The sequence below is a fragment of the Takifugu flavidus genome, chromosome 15, assembly GCF_003711565.1.
Source record: "Takifugu flavidus isolate HTHZ2018 chromosome 15, ASM371156v2, whole genome shotgun sequence".
NCBI lineage: Eukaryota > Metazoa > Chordata > Actinopteri > Tetraodontiformes > Tetraodontidae > Takifugu > Takifugu flavidus.
Window position 1 is genome coordinate 563,275 of NC_079534.1, and position 24,225 is coordinate 587,499.

The window sequence follows — 24,225 nt, forward strand, 5'->3', positions numbered from 1 at the left end:
CCCCTTCATATCCTGTGCAATATTAGATTTCAGCCTTTATTTTCGGAGAATAACATTTGTGGTTTTTAATAAAATCGGGGCATTGCCAACAAATGCAATAACTGCAGAGGTACAAGCTGTAATCCCTAATAAATGAGACTTAATCTGTGATTTCATGTGTGGTTTTCTTGTGGCTGAATTAACTGTATTCAGATGAACGTCCTGTATTCTTCACGCGTCCACATCTGCTGACGGAACTACGGCTTCTCATGGTGGCTCATCATTCCTCACCTTTCCTCTGTTTTCAGAGAGGATCCTCATTTTTGGAGTCAAGGCCTCCACATTTCGGAGAGAAGGCAAAGGCCAGTCTTCTGGGCCCGTAAATGCAACTAAAAATAGATCGAACCACTTAAAGCTAAACGTAAAAATGGAGCTTTTATAACCTGAACTTTTCCCCTGCAGTCGTCTGTATTTGTGTCAGCATCCCCAGCTGTTCTGTTTGGCCCGTCCAAACATTTTCTCCAGATTATATTTTCATATTTCCACCCCCGTCCCATTTAAAAGCCCATCAGTCATCCTGAGTGGTTACTTTCCATCACGATGTTCTTTCCCTCGTTGAATTTGCTTTTAGCTGAACTTGTTTTTTTTGTTGTTTTTTTTTTTTTCTGCTGAGGTCCGTGGACTTATCTCTGCACTTTGGGTACCCTCTTGAGTTAGTGGAAACACTGACGCAGATGAAGCCCAGAGATGCTTTTGTCTTTCTCAAGTTCGACCAAATGTACAGGACAAAACCCACTCCAGCCCCCTCCGCTCAGCTCGTGGGGGCCGCCGAACGCAATGCTGCCTGATGTGGAAAAACACCAGCGATTCTCATTTTCTCAACCTAATTTCCCCGAGCCTGTGGTCTCCTTTCTTCTACCCGAGTGGCCGAATTTGAGGCCTAAAGGATTCTGACGCAGACGGTGATTCATCTACGCGGCGTTTGACCTTCCAGACCCTTGAGGAAAATCGGTCCGTACAACACCGAAACATTCCGGACTCCGCTCGTCCCGATTCCTTTGAACGAGACGCAGGTATAAACTGTGTATACAGACTAAATATTACAACAGCCTAAATCTGACAACGGCGGCGGGTTGGGTCAGTGTGCCATGATGTGACACGCAGCTCTTAGTCACTCTGGCGTGTACATGCCCGCTGCCATAAACAACTGAATCAGACACCCAGAAGAAAAACAAGCGGAGGTGGTGTTTCTGTGAGGAGGAACAATAGGAAAACAACAGAAGCGATGGCCCAGCGCGTCGGCCTCCGCCATCTGTTGGAGGCCACGTCGACCGAGTAACAACCTGGTCGGAGCCGCGTGTTGATTCTTCTCTGAGCGCGTGCGCCACATCCGGAATCTTTCCATAGGTCCTACGATAAGAAGAGCTTTAAGCCCTCGTGCTGCAGCTGTTTCGGTTCCTGTCAGCTGCTGCTCAGCTCAGGGGACGCTCCAGGCTATTTTTTGCTCGACAATTCAAGTACGATGATGGAATACAATACATCAGGCGAATATTTTCCCCGTCATGACATGGATTTTCCGAGAAAAAAGCAAAAGTTCCGTTCAAGTGGTGAATTTTTTTCCCCCCGCCCCTAAATTTTGTTGATTTTAGCAAGAGAGACAAAAAAACCACCCCTTCAAACCTGGCTGCTGAAGAGTGCAGAGGATGTGCGCTTCATCGTGCCTGTTGAGCTCAATTTTGCAATTTCCTCTTTGGAAACATTGAACCTAACCAACCCCCCCTCCTTTTTTTTTTGTTTTTGTTCACTGAGGGACCGCGGCCTTGCTCCCCCACCCAAACTCTTCAAAACCATTGGTACAGATCAAATGATAATGTGTGTGGCTGGTTAGTGCCACCTTTACATGAACTTACAGTATATCACGTAGAACTGATCTCGCTCTTTTTTATAACATGCTGGGAGGTCGTGAAACTGAAAAGGAAACTGTCTGCGGTCTGCTTAGAGCATGCGAACTTCTGCGCCTTGGCTGAAACACAGATGCGAAAGCAGCATAAATGTGCATGCTTTGTCTATAAGTAACACTTGAACCAGCAGGAACCGTCCATCACACACAGATCACGACAACTGGGTGAGTTTTTATTGGCACTCTAAACTCTCATATGCTTGAATTGTGAGATCAACAGCCCCTACAGACGTTACAGATGGAAAATGGATTCTAAACGTTTGCGGATCAAGCTGAACTTTGACAATCTTATGGTGATAAATAGAGGCTGAACTTCATGGCCCTGCTTTCTAAAACGCTATCTCTTTTACAGATAAATATGTATCATTGCACCAACGTCACCAACCCTCCATGCAAGGTGGACTACCTCAGCGCTGTGGCGTACACTCCTTTGTTTCTCCTGGGTTTGTGTCTCAATATCGCCGCTCTACGCACCTTCATCGCCATAAGGGCCTCCTGGAAAGACACCCACGTCTACATGTTCAACCTAAACATGGCTGATTTTGCCCTCATCCTCTTCCTGCCCTTCAGGATATACGATGCCCTATTTTGCCTCCCCAGGACCAAATGGTGTACATTTCTAATATTCATCCATTACATTAACATGTATGCCAGCATTCTGACCACAACGGCCATCTCTGTGCATCGCTTCCTCATCATAAGGTTTCCTCTGCAGGCCAGGTCATGGCGGAAGAAGAAGGAGACAGCTTTTGCAGTGTGTCTGGTCGTGTGGGTACTTTTGGTGACATCGTGCGCTATATTTAGAGAGGAAAATGACCCCGAGAAACTGTGGAACTGCTTCGAAAGATGCAAAAATCGCCCACTTAATCTGGTCTTCATTTTGATTGTGACCTGTCTGGGCTTCCTCACCCCACTGCTGATCATTGTTTACTGCTCCCACCAGATCATCACCATTCTGTTAAAGGACGACAACAGGTCAGAGGAGAAGATGAGCACCATCGGCATTGTGACGGCAAACATGGCTGTGTTCATTTTCTGCTACATGCCCATCCACATTGGCTTTCTTGTCAACTATTATTACAAATTTCCTCCTGACTGGCAGGAGGTACTCTCACCTGTACATATTTACTTACTCGTGTGCGAGTGGATCGCTTCCACAAACTGCTGTTTTGATTCCATCAGCTATTATTTTTTAATGAGGAGGTATTATTCAGATGCTATGAAAAGAGTTTCCCTCTGGTTCCAGTTAAAATCTTGAAATCTTCCACATTTTTGGTCTAAATTTTAACTCCCCCTCTTGTGAGGCCAACTTAGTTTTAAACCTGTTGTAATTTAACTTTCCACGCTTGTCATATAGAATCTTATGATTTGAGATTGTTATCCGCTTCTATGCGGAAACCGCAACGCCTTCGTGCTTTCTGTGAGAACTTTACACCTCAGTTGCAATGTCTTCTCTCATTGTGCAGCGAATCTACATTCTGGTCGCCAAGTCCAGGAAAAACAAAAACCGGAAACCGTCGATCATATAGTGCCAGTGTTTGTCTCCCCCGTGTGGCTTAAAGGGTAACTACACCACACGGTTCCGTCTCTGTTTACGTTCCGTCTTTGATGACAAATGTGCCTCATTTACAGAAAATAAAGCACAGTAATGATGCAAACATTCCACCGACTCCCGAGGAGAAGTACAGATGCATTTTGCAAGCGCGCATTGCGTAGGCCTGTGTATAATGATATGCATTTATTTCAATGAGTGCATTCAGAACCACAAGGGACAACAATAGCAGTCAATTACATAATGCCATTTAATAGCAGTACTCCAAAGATTGATGGATAATATATCAGTAGTATCTTAGCAACTGAAACGAAAAGAAGGCAGCTGATGAAGGCTCATTTCTGGCCTGCAAATCTACTCTAACAACATATAGATGGGCTGAAGTCAGCACTCAGCCAGACTCACGTAAATACTGTACATACATCTTATTCACAGCATTGTCACAAAGAGAAGGGGGAGAACAGAAAATAAAAAAAACAAACACACAGATCCCCTGGCAAACCGCACCGACACTACACCTTCAGGTCGACTTTATTTACACTATTCACACATGGTAAGTGCTGCGGATTCGAATGCAAGAAAAAAGTCTTTGTGCTTTCCCTTCTTACTGCACAGATGTGTGACTATAAACATGAAAAGGATGAGTACATTCATTGACCGAAAACAGGCATTGTTCACCGTTTCTCCTCCAAGATGGCAGCCGGTTGCCAATGACAACCGCAAGACAGAAACAATCCGGATGGGAGGAAAAATAGGTTAACAGTCCTCTGACAGCATCTCAGTTGTTCGGAAGGTTTGTTTCTGAGGCACCTCCGAATGGGCACAGTTGCTTAACAGGTATCAAACAGAGGTCGTGTCGGGGGGTCATCGGCTCTATTACATATTTACAGTCTTTGTTACATGTAACAGTATTTCATAAACAGACTTCTCGACGCCGTCGGGGGCTGAAGCCGTTGTTTTCCCAGCAGCAGAAGCTGACGTGACGTCCAAGAACAAAATAACATTCGGCGTGTGTGTAGTCAAAGGCATTCGTAGAGTGTGTGAGTGCATGTGATGCGCCGCCGCGGGGTTCCGTGGCACTCAAAACCATTCCTCCCAGTTTTATTAATTATTTTTTTTCAGGCGTGCTACACACGATGAAATCCTTTCGGCTCGTGAGTAAAAAGAGGCGACTCCGATCGTAAAAACAGTCATGACATTTGCTTTTGCGCATCGACAAATGAGTTATGAGGGCGTGATGCTATTTGCGGGGTTAGCTATGTACAATTGAGGTCGGCACAAACACAACAAATTAGCCGCCCGACTGTGGCTGAGAATAGAAGACGGCCAGAAGGGTTCCAACGTCGATGGTGCACGCTGTCCTCCAGCCAGGAGCGGCTCCACCCTTTCACGGCACTTTGATGGACTGAATAGATCATCCCGGGGACATTCTCAGCCCCTCCAGCTCAGAGGGAAACCAGAAGTTTGAATCACCCCCTCTGGGTCAGGTGACCTCCTGCTTGTTTCGGGGGAATTCTGCCTAATAAATCCCCGCCTTGATAATTAAGGACGTGGTGGTTGGATATTCTCTGTATTCTCCTCTCTGTCCTGTCCGTATCAACTCATTGGTCTCTCTGGAGCGGCGGGAAAGGCGGCTGAGACGCTGCCGTCAAACCGAGCATGCGTTTGGCAGAAATAGTGCTGACGTTTCAGTCGTGCACTCTGCTCTCCAGAGTTATGGTCCCTGTCAGACAGGTTAGATGCATTTGGCGCACGTCGATCTTCTCTCTGCACACAGAATACTAAACATCCTCTGTGGCCTGTACCCGTGTCCATGCTGTGTGCGCCAAAGAGCAGTGAGGGACGACCGTCCTGAGGACTCGTCCCCAGTTAAATGTGTCTCCTACATCGTCCGTTTCTGTCAGTGGGTTTAAAATTTACAATCGGACCCAGAGGGAACTGTGGGTGATCAGTGTTGTTGAACAGAAGCTTCCTGCTCCTGCAGCCTCAGATAAACTGCAGCTTCTGATTTGGCCTCTCCGTCCAAATCCGCTCGGCCTCCCGTCCCATCTTCCATCCATCCTCTCTCTCTGTTCCTCGGCAACTCTGCAATGCAGACACGGCAACAACCTCAGACCGTCTGACCAATTAATGTGAGCCGGGAGATGAGTGGCAGGCCCGGCAGCCAGTCACGAGGAGAGATTCATCAAGGAGGGAGGGAGGGGTGAGGTGGGGGTGCCTGAGAGGCTAAGAGAAGGGCTGAGGGACACATAGGGATGCAGGGAAGAGAGAGGGGATGTGATGGACGGAGGCGGGGAGGAACGAGACAAACCAGTAGAAGCTCCCATCTGCTCACTGGCCAGGCTGAGTCCTGTCACCGCAGTTCTTCTTGCTCATCAGATGGCTGAGGTCCACCAGCTCGCCCAGCTCCCCCCTTTCCAGGGCCCCTCGCAGCAGGGCCCTGGTCAGACCCGGGGTGTGCTGCTGCGATATGTAAGGCTGGGGTCCGGGAGGGGGCATGGAGGGCGGAGGCAGAGGGATGGGGACCATGCCGTGGCTGCTCAGGATGTATCCTTCTGGCGCCGGCCAGCGTAGAGGCAGCGGCTCGCTGTACTCCACAGGGGCGCTGGGGGCTGAGACCACTCTCCGGCGCTCTGGGGAGTCCTGGGGCGTCATGGGGTATACGTACTCTCCAGCAGACTTCCTGAGAGGGGCTTTTGGCGTCCCCTTCATTCCCTTCTCCTGTTTGCTCAGGCAGACGTATTGTTGGCGCGGTGCATCGCCCCCCCGACCCTCGCCGCCGTGTCTCCCGCCTCCGCCCTGCTGAAAAAGTCTGGTGGTCAGATAAACTGAGGGGGGCATGCGGCAGGGCGAACCCAGACCCACAGACCCTCCACCCAGGTACGTCTGGCTGGTGTCCCACCCTCCAGAGTTGGAGTCGGACAGTCGCAGGCCTCTGCGCTTCTGCTGGGGGGTGTGCTCGGGCGTCGGCAGGAAGCCCGGGTCAAGCTCGCCGGACTTCACCCAGCCATTGGGCATGACAAACAGGGTTTCCCCACCCTGAGAGCAGGGGCGCTCCCCGCCTCCCTGCCTCGTCACGCTAAGCACAGAGCCGCCGATGCCGCCGCCGTTGCTCAGTAGGCCTCGCTCTCGTCTCTGGATGGAGGACTGGCTGGCACTGCGCCGGTTGGTGGGCTTGTGGGCCATGATCCAGCATACGGCAAGACCCGAGAGCGCCGCCCCGATGGTAAAGGCCGAGACCGCAGACGCCACAAGCAGGTTGAGGGAGACCAAGCTCTCTGGTTCAATCAGCAAACTCTGCTGAAGGATTCCTGCACGGTAAAAGAACTAATTAGGAGCATTTACAGAACATTAAAATGGCATTAAATGTTGCCTGCTGGGGGAAGTTAAATGCAGAGATTATTACTTATAAGCCTTTTTCCCCCCTCAGAAGATATAGCATAGCACAATAAATTAAGAACTACAATAACCCATTGAATGTGTGTCATCATTATGCCATTATTTTCTGCGCTGCACTTATTTAAAGGAGCTCGTCTCCACTTTGGCCTTGAGGCTCCACCGGCTCCAGTTTCAGTCTGCAACTGTCATCAGGCCGCTGCGTCTCCTCTCCTCTCCTCCTACCCCCCTCCTCTCCTGTCCTCTCCCCTCCTTTCCTCCCTTCTCCTCGCCCCCTCATCTCCTCTCCTCTTGCAGCATACCATTACCTCAGTGTTTCCACCCTGCTCTAATCACTCCCATCTGCGGAGCGGCAGCTCATGCCTGTCTGCTGCTCTACTTCTGGCATTCAGATTCAGTCAGTTCAGCAGCTTGGCATCACTGACTCTGATACAGTTTACCAAGAGATGGATGAGAACAAGAGGATCAGTTGTCATACAAATGATGCAGGGAGGGACTGTTCTGAGTCTTGCCTCAGAAGAATAATTCAAAATGAATGAATGTGCTGGAAAGGGAATTCTTCTTTCCACTGCATTTTTAGAGCATGAGTCCAGGCTCTGAGACCTCCACATGGGCCTCTAAACAACCGCGGCATCAGTATTTTATGCTGAGCGATGCCTTCGTTAGATGTGTGACAACACAGTCACGCAACTGAGGAATGTTTCATTTCCCATTGTGCAGACTTGTTGTTTACCAGATGCTGCGCAGGCTCCCTGCCTCACACTGGGAGCATTCTGTCTGAAAGCAAAACCTAGAACTCCTACCTGATAAGGAAGCCTTTTGTTTGCATGATATAATTCAAATATGTTATTTTACAGAACTGTTTCCACCATTTGCATAAAAAGTGAAACATTCAGTGCCGACTGTGGGTGCAGTTTCTGATTGTGCCACTAGGAGGAGCTTGTCCTCGCTCCAGCATCCGTCTCATGTTGCTGCAACTCACCATCACAGTCTCCAAGGTGAGAGGTGGCGTTTCCAAAATCCACATCTTGTTGAAAAGGCAACCTGCAGGCCACAGCAAACACAGAGGGACCATTTATGAGTTTTAATAATTCTTAAAATATCAGGCAATATGTTAGAGCTCCCATGTTCACTAAATGATTACAAAGACTTATCGATGAGTCACCCGGTGTAATGGAATATGCTATTGACCCCATTATTGATTTTCTCTCGCTTGTCACCTCAAAGGAAGGGCAAAGGTCAGGGTCAGTCTTACGAGCACTGACGGGAGCTGTTGTATCGATGTACGGATACAACTGCTGCTGTCTCTGCTTGGACTCTACATTTATGGGGAAAATGATCTGGAATCTGTAAACAAGAACGTTCACATCCTTAGCACGTCCATTTTCTGATGACATTTTCCTATTTTGCATTCATTTTTCACCATTTTCCTCCTGAATTGCGTTCGCCAAGAGATTGATTTAATCGACTGTGAAATAAGTACCACTCCTCGCTTTACTCCTTGTCATTCTGCTCCTTCTTAATATGTCCAACACAGAGGCACAATTCCACGTCTGCCTCGATAAAATAGATGATTCACAGGGTCTTAAAAACGGTCAAAGACATCCGCACCCGCAGGAGCGTATTAAATGAAACTACAGATGCAGGAAGTTGTCCGGTGTTTGTCTGCATGAGCTCACCTGGTTCCTGGTCTCAGGAAAACACAGGTGCTGCCTCTGGTCCAACCACAGTACGGATCTCTGGAGGCCAGACAACTCCTACACACACACACACACACATACAAGTGAGAAAAATGTTCCCTCTTGCACCTGAAAGGTGCCAAAGACACAGCAGGACTCTTGTCTCTCACTTCATGCAGCGTGAATACAGGTGGCAGCGAGATGTGGGCATCCGCACGAGACAGGAGGGGAAGGCCAGCAGCAGGGTGTGGCTGGTCCTGTCCAGTGTCAGGGACAAGAGCTGGCGGGCCTGAGGCGAATCTTCGCCACATCTGGAGAAACAGACACAAGGTAGAACGTTAGAATTGAGTCTGACGTGTGTCGCCCTCTGGTGGACGTCTGCAGGAGCGGACAATGATTCTCCAGCTGTGACTCACTTCTCTGGATTGAACCCCTCCACCTCCTCCAGAAACACGCTGCTGTGGGACACAGAATCGCCACTGGGAATCATGAGAAACTTGAGGATAGTTCCCCGCGTCGAGCCCAGGAACAACACAGTGCGGTTCCGATGAGGACCGGCTTCTGTGTCCACCACCATGGCCGTCAGCTGGTACCTGCGTGAGGAGATGAGTGGATCAGCTGAAGATTACGCCTTCTCCAAGGTAGATCTGCAGGTGGGCTCGCGTACCGGCCCATCGTCTTCACCACCCAGGGTCGATGGCCGAGCAGGGGAACGGTCTCGTCCATCAGTGGGTGGGTCTTCACGAAGTTCAGCACCTCATCGGGCAGCGTGGTGGAAGAGCTAAACCTGGATCCCTGCACCGCACAGCCCCCCGGCCTGCAGGAACGGACGGAGAGGGAGGTGAGATGTCCAGAGAGAGGAGAAAGGACAGAGCCAGAGGAGTTCTGTGGTCGCCGAGAGACTTGGAATATTTGCTGAATAGTCATGAAACTGCTGCGGGATTGACGGGGGCTTATTGAAGCGGTTGGGGGGGGGGGGAAATACCGTAGACTACAGTATGTGACAGATGCTGGTGAAAACAGCACCGCAGAATTCTGCCAAAGTTGGGCTCACCTGTGCGTGGCATGACAATACCTGGGTTTAGGCACCGCTTCATCCGGCACAGGGGTCCAAATGGACTCCGGGGATTTCTGCTCCTTAAAGCGTCCCTCAAAGACCCGAGCGAGCTGCTGCATGTCGAACACGCACACCGCCGACCCGGGGATGCTGGAAGAGACGGACGGAGACGACAGCTGTAAGGACAAACCGCGGCGTTCGCCTTCGAGCCCGCGCGAGGTGTAGCGGCGTGCCTGTTGGGCGGCGTGGAGAAGAGGCCCAGGATGACGTCGCGCCCCTGCATGTGGATGATGTCGCTCGTGGCGTGCAGGAGGTTGAAGTAAAAGTGCGAGTCTCCCGGCACCGAGCAGTTGAGCCGTGCCTTCAGGAAGGTGGTCCACTGCTTCTCCAGGACGCGCTGAGAGCCGCCCAGGTCCGCCTTGCACACCCGAGCCACGCGGGACACCATCACCTGGAACAAAACCAGCGGGTTTCCAGTAAACCATCAGCTCCAGACGGAGAGACAGAGGAGGGGGGGGGACAAGAACCTTCTCCAGATGATGAAACTCCATGGCCATCTCGCGGAAAAAGAAATAAATATGGGGCCCCCACTCCATGGAGCTCACAAAGTAGGGCTCTGAAAAGTGAGGAGAGAAATGCAGTCAGACAAACAGGCACATATTCAGAGTGGCGGTAACGAAGCGCCCGGGGCGCCGCAGAGCCTGACATCGGGCTGTAATAACAGTCATATCAAGGCGGGCCGCTGCTGTCCACCGGCCGTGCTCATTAAATATTCATATCCTGCCTGAATTATTAGCCTGGACAAGATGATTCGCATTATTTTTCATTAATTCATCCAGCAGAGTTTTAGGTTTGACCTTCCCTGCCTCGTCTTTTTGAAGAACAAGCTGGGCTCGGGGGGCCTGTTAAAAACTGTGGAATCCCAACAATCGCAGCTTATTCCGAACCATCACCGAACGCAGCTTTTCAATTAGCGGGCTGCTTTACCGAGCGGTCTTTCAGGGTTTTGAAGGTACCTCTGAACCATTTGGAGTCGTGCTTGACAGTGCGGAGGGCGGGGCTGTCGCTGAGACTGCGGTAAATCACGGCGTCGATGGCTAGGAAGTCTGTCACGGTGGCGGTGAAGAGACTTCCATCTGCGAGTCAGACCGAGGCGCCGAAAGAGGAGAGAAGAAGATTAAGAAGATACAGGTGGAGATAGCGCAAGGTCATGGAGATTAACCAAACAGGCAATGCTGAGACTGTAAATCATCTGCAAAGGTAAACAGATGCTTCATTGGTTTGGAGCTGTAAAGTGGATCTGGTGTCTGGGATACAATGATAAATTGCCTGGCTAAAGTGCGAAAATGCGAGATCCTACCTGCAAATACAGCCACGTTGGCGTGGCGAGGATCATACGGGCAGCGCGCCATCCCACTGACAGGCTCTCCCACCATTTCTAAAGTATCTTTCTGGAATATGATTATGAAAGAGGTGATGTAGAAACATCATAACTGGCAGCTAAAGCCCCAAAACAGAGCAGATAGATGGATACTAACAGTGTAGTTGGCACAGAGAGGATTGAAAGCGTTTGTTCCACATATAAAGAGACCGCCATGCTGGCTGAGCAGAACCTTGATGTAATTACGACACTCTCCCTGCAGGAAAAAATAAAATAAAATAAAACAGAGTAAAGACAGAGAGAAAAATCGTGAGGCGAGGCGCAGCGCAGTGTCGGGTGGCTTTGACGTGACGCTTAACCAACAACCCAGGATGGAAACGTCAGCCATAACCTGTCAATAATGCCCCCATCCCGTCTCCATCTGGAGGACTTTCCACCTTAAGTCGTAACTTTCAAGCTTTTCAACCCCTTTGACATTTGATTCAGCGATGCTAATTGTATTACCGGCCAGACGAGCCTTCCTTAGCATTTAAGCTAAGCTAGGCTAAGCATCTGCTCACTTCAGCTTGGCTAAATCCAGCAGCTAGCATCCATATGTGACCGAGGTGTCGTTATTCAGTAACAATGTTAGCTTTTCCGAAACTAATTCCAGACTTGAAACTGCTCCAGGGTGTGAGAGTGACTGTGTGTGCGTCACACACACACACAGACACACACACACAACAGTGTGTTCACTCTCATTGAGCAAAACTTAAGTCAGGTATTCTTGTATTTTATGAATTCTTTGAATGCTGATGATCTTTTTAGTCTGGCCTTGCTTCATTCCTGCGCCCTGATCTGACCTCTCCTCTTCACATTTCTCTCCACCTACACACTCACCCCTGCTTATAACCTTCCTAAAGTGATTTCAATTACTTTTTCCTCCCCCCAGGCCATGATACCCGGCTCACTTTGCCCTATAATGTTTCCCTTTCTCTCGTTTTTTCTTTCCTTCTTAACGTGTTCCACCCAGACTGGATTTGGCCAGAGGCACCGTTGTAAAATAAAGTTTATATTACCAGGAAGTACACTCTGTCAACGGAGCAGACGACCCATGAAATCCCTTGTAGATCTGATGACATTACCTTCATATCTTGGACCACTGTGAACTATCACTTCAGAATTGTTTCATTTCTTTGACTCTCTTAACTATAAAGCTCACGTCTGAAGACAAATGACATGGAACAGGTGGGAAAGAAGGTGGCCTTGGGGCATCAGGCACTTCGTCTGGCCTCAGTAACATGTTTACAATGTTGGGCGGATATTTCCGTAAGGTACAGCAGGAAGTACACGTGCTTCACAGCTCCGGGTTTTATTAATGCGATGATGAAGAGGTTGTCGCCCTACCTCGTGTTTGCCCTTCATCCGACACACTCGGATGTCATTCTTGTTGGACTCCCAGGTCCGTTTCTGTAAGGAAGTGCACTGTTCAAGGTCGGATTGTTGCTAGCGCACGACTCCTTTGTGTCCGTCCTTACCTTGCTGTAGAACATCTCTTCTCCTGCCATGTTATCCAGCTCAACCCTGTACAAATCATCTCTGCAAAAAAACATTAAATATTGTTTTTAAAACTGTTTAAATGGCTATCTAAAGGTCTTTTATATGAGATTTTATTAAAAGTAGCATTATTTCTTAGGAGTGTGTGAATAGTAAGGTAGCCCCCTCCATAGCTACCAAAGTGCTCTGTTTCTACGGTAGCCCAAAGTGGACAAAATGACATTCTGGGGGCATATTCATAGCAACAGACCGTTGGACCTGGAATATCTTGAACATCTTAAATAAGGGAGGAGGGGCGTGAAGACAGCTATTTCACACAATCTGCCAATCTGGACCTTTAAAAGTCATTTTCACTGACATTTCGGTTGTTAACTGTATGCGATCAGACACGTGCGACCTGCAGCAATTTGATTTTTTAACGATTTAAATGACAATTCTGCTGTCGGGGTGGTAAATATTTTACTCATGCTTTGAGCATTTCTATCAAAAATCAAACAGTGACCTGCATTTTTCTGGAAAAGTCCCATTTCGGGCTCCTGTCATGTGGCCTGGATCAGCCATCAGTCCGTTCCTCTGCGGCCTCTCTCCTCATGCTGGCTCGTTATTAGATTTTAGGTGGATAATCTCCCTCTAATCCTCCCTTTAATGATATGGGGTTTTATGCTCTACGCGGCGCATTCACACAAAATAACTCCAACCCACGAGCTTCAGATTTGACTCGAGGGGCCACAGCTGGAGCGAAGCGATTTATTTCCTTAAAGAATAATGTCAAAACATTCAGCCTCCACTTGACACTTAATATGCAAGAAAAGCCGACTGTCACAGGATAGAAGCTGCCTCAAATGAAAATGAAGGGATGCTAATGTGATGGCACAGGCTGCGTGCGGCTGGAGACGGTTGCCGTTGGTTACCTGGCACCTATGTAGAGCGTGCGGTTGACTTGGAGGACCGTCTGGATGTGCAGCTCCTGCCTCGGAGCCGAGCGGTGAGCCCTGCCCAAGAATATGGGATACCTCCGCACGACTGGCAGGAACACACAGAACAACAACGTCAGCCTTCGCTACTTTATTCGCTCAGTGTTTTTCTTAAGGAAAGCGAAGATAATGGGCACCAGAAACACTCATTATGTCCTCTTTCTTGCATTCAGATCCATAAAAGGTACGTATGTGTGTGTGTGTGTGTGCAAAGGTTCCTGCTTCCATTTCTGCTGCATCTGACTCACGGGAAGTTTCCAACAGGAGGACAACGGTTTCCACAGGGAAGCCTCATGTTTAGGAGATGGATTGGGAAACTGTCTCATTGTCCTTGACTGCAGGGGAGGCAGGGAGGACGCGGCGATCCATCTCCGCCTGCCTCGTCCACCCCTCAGCCGTCCCTCCTGCCATCTACAGCTCCCCATCCAGTCCAATTGTCTCCCGTTTCTTCATCTCACCTTCCTTTTGTCTCAACGCTCTTTTTTAGTTTCCCTGAGAGGCAGAGTGAAGCCATTTTGAATGCATCTGTATGCTGGTTCGCCTTTAAAGCCGCGCTGCACTCAGGCACCGACCCCTGACCTCTGATTTCCACATCCAGCACAGAGTCATTCATCAGTGCCGCACGCAGGCGCGCGCACACACACACACAAATCCAGACGCACGTACCCTCTATGGGGACGAAGCTGAGAGGACTGGGTTCCTCTGGGAATGAGCCTTCAGCCAGATGAAGCAGCAGGAGGAGAAACGCGAGGGGAGGAGCTATGGTCCCCATGGCAGCAGCACACAGGCACTGTTAACAGAGAGGAGGGAAAGAACAATTTCATTGTCGAGCCTGCGGTGTGAGCGTGCCAGTGCGACATTTTGGCAGATTTCTTATTCAACAGGTGTGTTAAGCGTGTGTGTGTGTGTGTGTGTGAGGGGATGTGTGCAGGGTCAGAAGTGCAGCAGGGTGACTGCTGGCACCAACCTGTCTAAAGCGGGGAGCTAATATCGCTCTATTGTCTTACTTTTCTTTAAAGCGACTCAGAAACGTCCTCCTACCCTCAAAAAGAAGATGCTCGAGGCCCTGCAACATGAAATTCACAAGGCTACAGGGTTTTCTGCGGGTGGTAACGTTGCTTTCACTAAATCTGTGGACATGCGGAAGCTTTGTGGATGGTAACAGAGACGGGGGTGGATTAGCTGAGGGGAGGGCAGAAAAAGCAGCCATTCAGGGTGGAAAACAGCTCGCTAAAGGCCATAAGTCAGTTTAAGAATACCTTAAATACCTTTAATCTTGGGCAAGAAAAAAGTTCCTCTAAAAACAGCCACAGGGGCCATGGGTTGTGCATGACATATGCACACAGAGTCTAGTCCGGTAATCATTAGCTAAAGCTAACACCGGTAGCATGTTTAAACAGCCCATGAATGCCATTAGATTTACAAGTCAGGGTGCTACAGAGAGTCGACATGGACTCAGCATGAATAAAAAATTCGAAGCGGTTGCTATTACCTAAACAAGCCCCACGCTGCACATCAGCATGGCTATAACACGCAGATAATGGAATAATACACTGCGCGCAAGCTAGTGCCACCCATCAAACACGCATTTCAGGGCGAGGAAGAGCTTTCCTGGACACACGTCTCCCGCCGCCCTGCAGCACGGCAACAGAACTTTGATGCGAGGAATCTTTGAAAGGAGATGAGAGCATATAAAAAGAAGGGGGGGGGGGGTGAAGGTGGATTCCTCAGGTTATGTCTCTGAATTGCCAAAAATTCAGGAAAATCGAGGCGGTTGATTGGGAACAAGAATAAATAGGCGGGTTTGAACAGAAATCAAAAAAGCCCCGATGTGTCAGTGAATGCTGTTTCCCTGCAAATCAACCTGAACACCCCCTCCACCCCCACTAGTTTCCTTTCATCCTCACTCCCCCCTGCCTCCATCACCCTGCTCCTCTTTTTATTCCTATTTCTTTATCTCTCAGCTCATCTGTTCCAGGATAAAAACCCACATATGACAGGTAGGGAGCTGGATGTCTTAGTTGCTAAGGAGATGACAGCTGCTATTCTGTGCCCACAGATGCACCCAGATGAAGCATACACACACACACACACACACACACACACGGTTGTGTACTTGGCAGCGGTCGTCCGTGTTTCCACAACCCTTAATCGGAGACACGTGAGACGCCGGCTCCCCTGTGGCGTCACTGGAATGAAATTCCAGGTCTGGTTGGAAGAAGAGGGAACCCAGAGTGTAATTTATCTGTATGACAATAACAGAAGGAGCCCGGTTTGTTGCTGTGTCAATGCTGAGAAGGTCGGATTGGTTAAATTAGAGATATGCTCCGTGAGCCATTCGCTTGCTCTCTGCACCCGACCACGCAGCCGAGAGATGACACAAAGGGAGATGAAAAATGACACAAACGGCCATTAAAAATGACACAAACGGCCATTAAAAACGACACAAATGGCCATTCCTGGAGTTGCGCGTCTTGGTTCTAATTAAAAAGCGCTTGATTGCCACGCCGTGAGCAACGCGCCACAGATACCGCCTTGTTTTGAAGGCAGAAGCGGCTTCAGAGAACGGCGTGTTTTCAGTTTCATAAGAGTTCTGTGGGCAGCGTTATTGATGAGATCATCAGTCTGACATTCAGAGCTGTAGCGCCGTGCGGCTGACACTCCTCGTGCGTCTGTTACCAGGGTTGTTTAGTCAGTCAGCCTACATGCTTTCTTTGTTCAAAATCCAGCAAATGTCCAATTAGTTGCAAAACTGTCTCGGAGGGAAGAGACAGTTATTTCTGTTTGATTGAATGCAACAAACACACCTTCTCGTTACCTTTTTATAGAAAAGGAACATGGTTTACATGCGTGTGTGAGTCGGTTGCCAATACTTTCCTCCAATAAATGTGATTAAATGGCGATGATGATAAAAAAACAACAAAGTGAAAGTGTGCGCGGGTCCCCCGCTGATGGACCGTCCTCATCAGAGCTGTATTGATTAAGGTCATTGATCCATAACATAAAGCATCAGCCCGTTTTTAAATGGTGCCACCTCCCCACACACCTTCAGAGAGCCTCCCATGCTCTAACACGCTCCAACCCTGACATTCTCTTCTGCTTCAGCCCGACTCAGCCGCCGTGATCCCCCTCTACTGATTGCCGTGGAAACGCATTCCCCCTGGTGGTCTTATCCTGCTAAATCTAAATTCTAGCCTCAGCAGCTACCTTAGAGTGGTTAAACGGGGGTTCGGCTACCTTTGCTGACCTGACTCTGGGCCTGCAGCCACTCTTCCATCTGTCAAGCTTCCCCCAAAATATGAAAAGTGCTTTAGGAGGTTTGGATGTCGGGGGTTTCAGTTGATACGTCCAGGCAGATAGAGCCTGAAGCAAAGTCCCCTCACTTGCTTTTATGTCTTAGAAATCTGCCTTTAAACTGCGGCTTTGTTCTCATCGGCAGCTAAGATTCTTTTGTTTTACTCGATCCTGCTGGACGGGGAATAGTTATTCCCTGACCCCATCCTTGAATACCGCCGCTTAGGTGGACGCGCTCGTATCTAAGGCACCTCGACGGAAGTCGGGTCGGCGTGAAGCATCTATAGCTTCTGTGAAAGAACTGAAACGTGCACGGGCATCTTCTGTGACCCCAATACTGTGCTGAAATTCATCCATCAATACAAAACACACGGTCACATGACCTAAAACGCTCGTTGTTGCACCGATTGCTTCTCTGACAAATCTGTCCTTGTGAGCAAGTCCACAGGCAAAAATCACCCCCTCCATGTTTTTTCTGTGTGTGTGTGTGTGTGTGTGTGTGTGTGTGTGACTCTCGCTGCTGCAGCCACTCTAGTCTGCTGCTTTGTTACCGTAGCAACCCACAGCCAAGCTAGGCAGAGACGTTCTATTGCAGCAGATGAGAGAGGAAAGGGTGTGTTCGCCCTCACACGAGCAGCATACGTGTGTGTGAGCGTGCACGGTGCCACAGCGCATGAGCACAAATCCACATCCATACGTGAAGGAGGTGGGGGGGTCCCCTTTCTTTCAGGGGGCACGGGGGGATGGGGAAAGGGCAAGAGCTCTGTCTCAACATGATCCACACAGGCGACAGTGGAGTTAATTTAAAATCAATGGGTCAATAATGGGTAATTAAAAGAAAACAACTTATTGTGTGATGGCGAAGCTTTATGAAAGGGGGGATTCGGGACGCGGCCTGCGACGGAGACAATCCTTGGTGTTTCAGCATACAGAACTCTGTTATTAGAACATCCAAATAAATAAATAAAGGACAGACTAAATGGGGGAGGGTGTGTAAAGATCTCAACACTGACTTCAAGGCACGTCGGCTCTTTCAGGACATCCTGGATCAGTCCTGGAATAAAGGAAGTTAGCCTGAGGGGAGAAACTCAGACATGGGCTAAACTGGAAGAACTGGGTCACCTTCACGCTGTAGCACACCAACCCACGAGCGCGCTTCATTAACAGACTTGAGAGAGATTATCAAAATGAAAGGACGGCAAATGAAATGGCAACTCAGTGAGTCGCGGATAAAACAAAGTTTGGACAAATGTCACGATACCAAAACGGCCCCCCGAGTCGCATCAAACACCAGAATTCATTTTAATGAAAGACAAAGCGGTAAAATCCCGCTGATCTCTTGCTTTATGCATAACATTGTCTAAACTTCCCCAGGTAAAAAGGGGCCTGAAATAAGGAAATATAAAGAATTTGGTTGGGTTGATGGCTGCTTCAATGAGAGGTTTAGAGTGAATATGTGACTCGGGGGTAAAATAAAAGCAAAGTAAAATCCATGTTTGTTGGCCCAACTTTAATGAAATCAAAAGTGTCATGTCTGGACTACAGCCAGTAGCCGCAGAAGCTAACTAGATTGCCTCTGCAAAACAAAAGCCACAAACGGAACTATTTCAAGTTTTAAATACTTGATTGATGGTGCCGGAAACATCTGCTTCCCCATTCATTCCGGCTTTCGTGCTACACTCACCGGTTCCTCCCAGTCACAACCAGGGGACTAATATCAGTCTCTTTGCACAGGACTTCATTTATTCTGCAAATTTAGCTTCCTTCCTCTGAGACGTTCAAATATTCACACATGCACAGATCCATCATACGCCACTTCGGCAATGAAATCACTCTGTCAGGTCTTTATCTTATCAAGGTGGGGGGAAATATTCCCTCAAGAGTCTGCCAGTCTATTTGGTGCAGCTCTAATCAGAGTTAAAGGAAGCTGTCTTTTGCTGTTAAATATCCCCAAATACTATTCAGTCCACAGGGTCATTTATATGCTAATGCAGAAGGTTACCTCTGCATATAGGCCTTTTGATGCAGCTCCCTGCTACCTGTTAAGTCATGTGTGCACGTACAATGCAGGGCAAGAAAGGACCGAAAATAGAGGGAGGCTTAAATGAGAGAAAGAGGGATGAAAAGAGGAGAAAAGGGAGGGAGATGAAAGGAGAGAGAAGGGATGATAAAGAGGCAGGGAGGAAGGGAGACATTCCCCTGGGTGGGAGCCATAGGTAATTAAAATAGGATGGACAGAGCTGGAGTCTAGCCAGGGAGAGCTCCATCTCCCCTCAGGATTCTTCTCCAATCAGGAGTTTAGCTATAAAGCCAAATTGCTGCTAGTGACAGACACATGCAGGCTACGGTGAGCATGCGGCGTTATCGTTTTATGGATAATGGACGCCGGCGTCCGCTGAGATGCATCCGTAGCCTCCGACTCCGAGGCGGGAAGCAATCAAACACGTGCAAATCACAGAATACGCAACACAAAAGCAGGTGAGGTGTGCACCCCTGCTGCTGTGCTCTCTCTCTCTCTGTCACACACACACACACACACACACACACACACATGCACACACACACACAAATCTGCAGCAAGGGCAAACGGCAAACGCTACTAACCAGAGTTTGACTGCAGTAAGCACATATACATTCTCTGCACAGCCCCGAGCTGAAGGCGAGCGCATGAGTATGCGGTGCACGCACCCAGACACACACTAGCAGCAGTGTGGGGCGCGCGCGCGCACATGCGCGCACGCTGCTGCGCACCGATGCAATGGAGACGGAGATAATTGCACAACAGTGGGACGGGTTTCTCCGTCTCTGAATGTGACCTGTTTTATTCGAGCGCCGTTATTTGTCTCTTTTACTGCAACACGGTGGTGTGAGAGGAGCTTCATGACAACTGTCTCCAGGGAGGGGAATCGTACTGGAGCTGGAGCTTTTCCCCATGAATAGACCCTACCAACCATTTTTCACATTACATTTTGAGTGTATTTGCATTCCACATTTCTCTGACCACGGCTCAGCCCCCCCCCCCGCTCTTCATTTCCCTTCATCATCGGCTCCCTCTCAGAGTGGCAGTCATTACCATACCTATCGTGCACCCTTGCGGGCTTATTTCACCGCCTGGAAACCGACTGAAAGATCTCATATTCTTGTCAAGTTGTTGTTCTCCGTGCTCTGATCAGCAGCGTGGGTAAATATAGCTCTTTTGACAGATGCCCGCTAAGAGGATCAGAGCTCACAATAGGTGGTCCTCGCACAACAGGCACCAAAATGCCAGAGGAGCTATTTGACGTGGGCGTGCGTGTGGTGTCTTCCCGCAGGAACACACACACCTATGGCCAACACACCCACACGTGCAGACGACACCTACGCTGAGAGCCCCCCTCACGCAGGTATAATTGTGTTTCTGCTTCTCCGGGTTGCCTCCGGGCGACATTAGAGGAAAGGCGCAGGGCGTGGACCAGGACTTGATAACGGAGGGAGCAGGGCCGGCCTTAACCAAGCTCTGCTGCCGCTTCGGACCTGACGTCTGGCGGCGGAGGAAACAAAAGACTCTGATGTCTCTCTAGCTTCCAATAAAACCTCTTCCAAATCCCTGTGACTAAGCTGCCATAACTAAAGCCTGCCATTGGTGCAAGTCTGCGTGGAATCCGTTGGACAAGCAGGGCAGAAAATTCTGAGAACATTGGACACAAAAAGTGCTGGAGAAATGCACACACCTGCGTTGATTTGGTCCGAATAGAGTCGCAGATGGCAGGTGAGGCAAAGGTTAGTTCGTCGGAGAGCGGATTTTGGGAGGGCGGGACAGTCGCCCCCGTCGCCTCGCGCTTTTTGTGATGCAGATGAGATCGCAGCTGGCGAGACCTTCGGCCACCTCCCTCTTTTTAAGTGGAAACAGCTGCAATGTCGCTCGACCCCGAATTCGCCGAGCAGGGGGAACCAGCTGGGTGGCGTGGGGGGCGGTGGTGGCGTGGGAAGGGGGGGGGGGGGGTTCGCTGGGTTTGAAAGACAATCTGTGTCCCAAGAACGTCCCACAAACATGCTTTAAACTCTCAGAAACAACCGTATTATTCCACCGTATCCGTGGATACCGCACTGGCTGTGCACCAGGCTTTGTCGCCTGAACATCATTTATTTTGTGTCGTTCAAGACACAGCAGACAGTTTATGGTGGCGTTTGCCCCAGGTGACACTTCCCTGACCTGCGCTGACACCTGCCAGGGCCCGTGAATGGCCCTCACAGCAGCCAGGAGCATGTTCTTTTATCCTAATAAGCTTTTATTTGACAAACAAAGAGTGGTTCCGAATGACTCCAGAACTCCCTCACCCTTTGGAAGTCTGCACAATGACTCCCTGAGGTCCACTTTTCTGAGGACCCAGCAGGAATAGGTGGCCTGAGCCGTACCTGCTCAGTCACATTTCCTCCGATCTCATCGCTTAAAGATTTGCAGCCTTTTTTGTGTCGATTTTGAACTAAAGAAATCCTGCCTCACTATCACAAATCGCATGTGAAATGGGGTCTAAATGGCTGTTTTGGAGGGTAACAAACTTTCTCTTAATTCTCGCGTTATCAGATGAGGGAATATTGTTTTTCTGTTACTTTAGGCGATTTGAAACAGCAAATTTAAAGTTCATCCAACACGCTTTCACAGCAACGACTAACGAGGGAGAGGTTTTATAAGACTGCAAAACAGGGGACTGATTTAAGGTTAATGTAAGAGACACCAAATTAAAGAAAAAATCTATTTACAGTGGTCACAGCGTTATGGAAGAAGCCGAAAAGGGTCAGTACATGTTCCTCCTAAAAAAGAGGCAACTTGTCATTGAATGTGTCACGTATTCTCTTGGAGATGGCAACAGAGATGCAGCTAGGTAACGTCTCTTTCTGTCCAACATCTTGTCTGCTCTACCTCACACACACACACACACACACACACACACACACACACACACACGGTTGTAGAAACGTTCTCAGAAGCACGCTAACCTTTCATCACTCTGAGTCTTCTGCTGCGGTCCAATCTAATTTTTCCCCTGCTTGAGATGCACTGTTTGTGGCTCAGCGCATGTGATTGAATAGGATCCCATGTGATCAATACGGCTTATTAAATGTCCCCCTGGGCGGTTACCTCAACAAGGGCTGCATTAGATTATATTTTACCTCCAGCCGGCGCTGCCTTTTCTGCTGAAAGTGCTCCCAACTTTGTTTTTATGCCATTATGTGTTGTGATTGAATCACGTCTTCCCTCCACGTCGCTTCGGGTCCCCTCAGTGGAGGTTGGCGGAGCGCGGCTGTATGGTTGCACCTGTTGTGGGCGGTGGCTCCTGTGCTGCGGGGTCAGCACCTGCTCGTGCCGCTGCTGTGTGGCTGTCTGTGTGGGGCAGCGGGGATAACAGGGAGGCCATTCACACCCGCCCAGACCGCCACCGCAGCCCCTCTCCCTCAGTGCTCCTTCACCAGCTCTCTCCTCCGCCGTTCCTCTCCAACAGTTCTGACCTCCCCCCCCCCCTCCTGCCTGCCAGATTGCCATCTACCACACTTTATCCTTTACATCCCCAATCTGTCTGTCTGTCTTTCTGTCTCTGTCTGGCCTCCACCCTCCCACGTCCCTCTTTTTGGTTTTGCCAGCATCTCTTTGCCTCCCACCTCACACAGAAACCAAAACACCAGCAGCTGCAACGGCTTTAGTGGAAAAAAATGAATTCATCTACTAAATCACCACAGCAACAGCCAGAAAGTAAGTTTGTGGAGCATCCCTGGGCGATATAGGACGCCAGCTACTTCAAGTGGTGATGCACTTTAAAGTTTAGGCGCTGCACTCGGGATTTTCGCCCTCATCACTACTCCAGTAGTATTAATATGGTGCCCTTGGTGCTTGTGCCGCTCCTGTTTTCCTGCTGCGTAATGACATAATCAATTGACTATGTGGCCTTTAAAGATATTACATGCGACTTAACAATGGCAGATTCTGTTCAAACAACTGAAGGCGACATTTCCTGGCCAATCTAGCCATAATTTACACCATAAGCTGACGACAGTTAATCAGGCTTTGTGTTCCTCCTTGTTACAGAGTGGAAAGGTGGCATCATTCTATGCAATGCGTGAAATAATAAGCATCGTTGGGATGGGGTCCTGTGCAACACGTGACATAACAATGAAATGCACCGGGGAAATATGCAGAAAACCCCAAGAAAACCGAGAGAAAATGGTGAAAGTTGCAGCAGACACAAAGAGCGGATCTTGGCCACCAGCGTCCACGCTAATGCAGCAACACAGACAGCAACACAGTTGCGCACATGTTGTACAGTATATACCTGTCCACCCAAAGCAAGCCCGCTCCCCTCACACGCGTCCATCTCTCAGCCCCACCATTTGGCACACTCACCGCACAGATGGCCAGGTAGGGAGGCGGAGGCAGGCGCCGGTTGCCAACTCACCCTCTCCGGTCGCAGATCTCCCTCTAACTGGAGGAAACGATTCTATCAGCTCTCTCGGTATCCGAAGCCTCTGTGAACCAGCAGCAGCCCCTCAGCCGCACCTCACCTGTCTCTTCCCTCTACGGTTCCTGCGCGCCGTCGTAGCATCACCGTTTAACGGACTCATCCAAAGCGCAAACCATTTCCTCCCCCCCGGCGAGAAAAGGTCTGTGGAAACGACAGTCTGGAGCTCCCCTTCGGTCCAGAAAGCGCTCCTCTCCCGTTATTGTTCAGGCGCCGAATCTGAAATAGCAGATTGGTGGAATATTAGGATAAAACCTGCCTGCGAATAGTTGTCAGACATCAGAGGGCAGCAAAATGAAATTTACAGTGGCGGGGTGAATTGTCCAACGCAGAGCAGTCACGGTGACAGCAGGGGCCCATAATTCACACCCCCAGAAACACAGTCCTGCAGCGGATCAATGATGAATGGATGCTCTCTCTCTCTCTTTCTCTCCCCCCCCTTACACACATCGGGCAAGGAAGCTGAATCAATATAGATCCCTAAATAATAATTGTGTCCTCAAGATGTGTTGATATGCTAAAATCTCCAACTTATTGCGAGCTTTTAAATCTCGTGTGTATCAAGGTTACGTTAGTGACCCCTTCCATTATTAATGACCTATTTTTAATGTCTTCGAATTAATTAAATATAATCTACGATACAAACTATTTATTTTTTCGCTTATCTGCGCAGCAAGGAGGTCAGTTCACTCGTGAAACATACAAGGCACAATCAAATTATTCATAATAAATTGATTTTTTAAAGTGAAATAATTTTAAAAAAAATGTGCGCATGCGTCAATTTGATGGATTTTTTTGTAAGACTTTTTGTAAGATATTCAACAATACAATAGTTAATAAAATGTGACCTTAATATTTGAACAATAGGGCGTGAGACCCTTATACACAATTATTGTTCAATGCCAATTACGTCTTAATAATTCAGT

At 49.0% G+C, this 24,225-nt stretch overlaps 2 protein-coding genes across 5 annotated transcripts; one reads left to right on the forward strand and one right to left on the reverse strand.

The window, feature by feature from the left end:
- The first annotated feature begins 1,329 nt into the window (after positions 1 to 1,329).
- On the forward strand, positions 1,330 to 3,602 carry gpr35b (G-protein coupled receptor 35 b). The gene is made up of 2 exons (XM_057056497.1): positions 1,330 to 2,104; positions 2,292 to 3,602. The coding sequence occupies exon 2, from the start codon at positions 2,298 to 2,300 to the stop codon at positions 3,195 to 3,197; it is 900 nt and encodes a 299-aa protein (XP_056912477.1). The 5' UTR covers positions 1,330 to 2,104; positions 2,292 to 2,297; the 3' UTR covers positions 3,198 to 3,602.
- Positions 3,603 to 3,717: 115 nt separating this feature from the next.
- On the reverse strand, positions 3,718 to 23,746 carry LOC130538664 (semaphorin-6B-like). 4 transcript variants are annotated; one of them, XM_057056493.1, is made up of 19 exons: positions 23,605 to 23,746; positions 23,343 to 23,518; positions 23,237 to 23,263; positions 14,181 to 14,304; positions 13,452 to 13,563; positions 12,522 to 12,582; positions 12,391 to 12,453; positions 11,162 to 11,260; positions 10,984 to 11,074; positions 10,640 to 10,759; positions 10,151 to 10,239; positions 9,857 to 10,074; positions 9,642 to 9,773; positions 9,234 to 9,383; positions 8,983 to 9,159; positions 8,737 to 8,877; positions 8,567 to 8,644; positions 7,870 to 7,931; positions 3,718 to 6,802 (listed from the first exon to the last, which is right to left on the reverse strand). In XM_057056493.1, exons 2-19 carry the CDS (start codon positions 23,400 to 23,402, stop codon positions 5,823 to 5,825), a joined length of 2,784 nt encoding a protein of 927 aa, XP_056912473.1. In that variant the 5' UTR covers positions 23,403 to 23,518; positions 23,605 to 23,746; the 3' UTR covers positions 3,718 to 5,822. The 4 variants fall into 4 exon arrangements, with proteins under 4 accessions (XP_056912473.1, XP_056912476.1, XP_056912475.1 ...); XM_057056496.1 differs by lacking the exon at positions 23,605 to 23,746 and adding an exon at positions 21,960 to 22,170 and having other exon boundaries at positions 23,185 to 23,263; positions 23,343 to 23,481; XM_057056495.1 differs by lacking the exon at positions 23,605 to 23,746 and having other exon boundaries at positions 23,185 to 23,263; positions 23,338 to 23,485.
- Between the last annotated feature and the right edge of the window lie 479 nt (positions 23,747 to 24,225).

Excerpts from the sequence above, each read along its gene's own strand:
- LOC130538664 (XM_057056493.1), bottom strand. The coding sequence starts at position 23,402 with ATGAGTCCGTTAAACGGTGATGCTACGACGGCGCGCAGGAACCGTAGA. Across the intron at positions 13,564-14,180 it reads CAGCTTCGTCCCCATAGAGG|TCGTGCGGAGGTATCCCATA; the intron begins GTACGTGCGTCT and ends TGTTCCTGCCAG. Across the intron at positions 8,878-8,982 it reads GAGGGGTTCAATCCAGAGAA|ATGTGGCGAAGATTCGCCTC; the intron begins GTGAGTCACAGC and ends CTGTTTCTCCAG.
- gpr35b (XM_057056497.1), top strand. The coding sequence starts at position 2,298 with ATGTATCATTGCACCAACGTCACCAACCCTCCATGCAAGGTGGACTAC.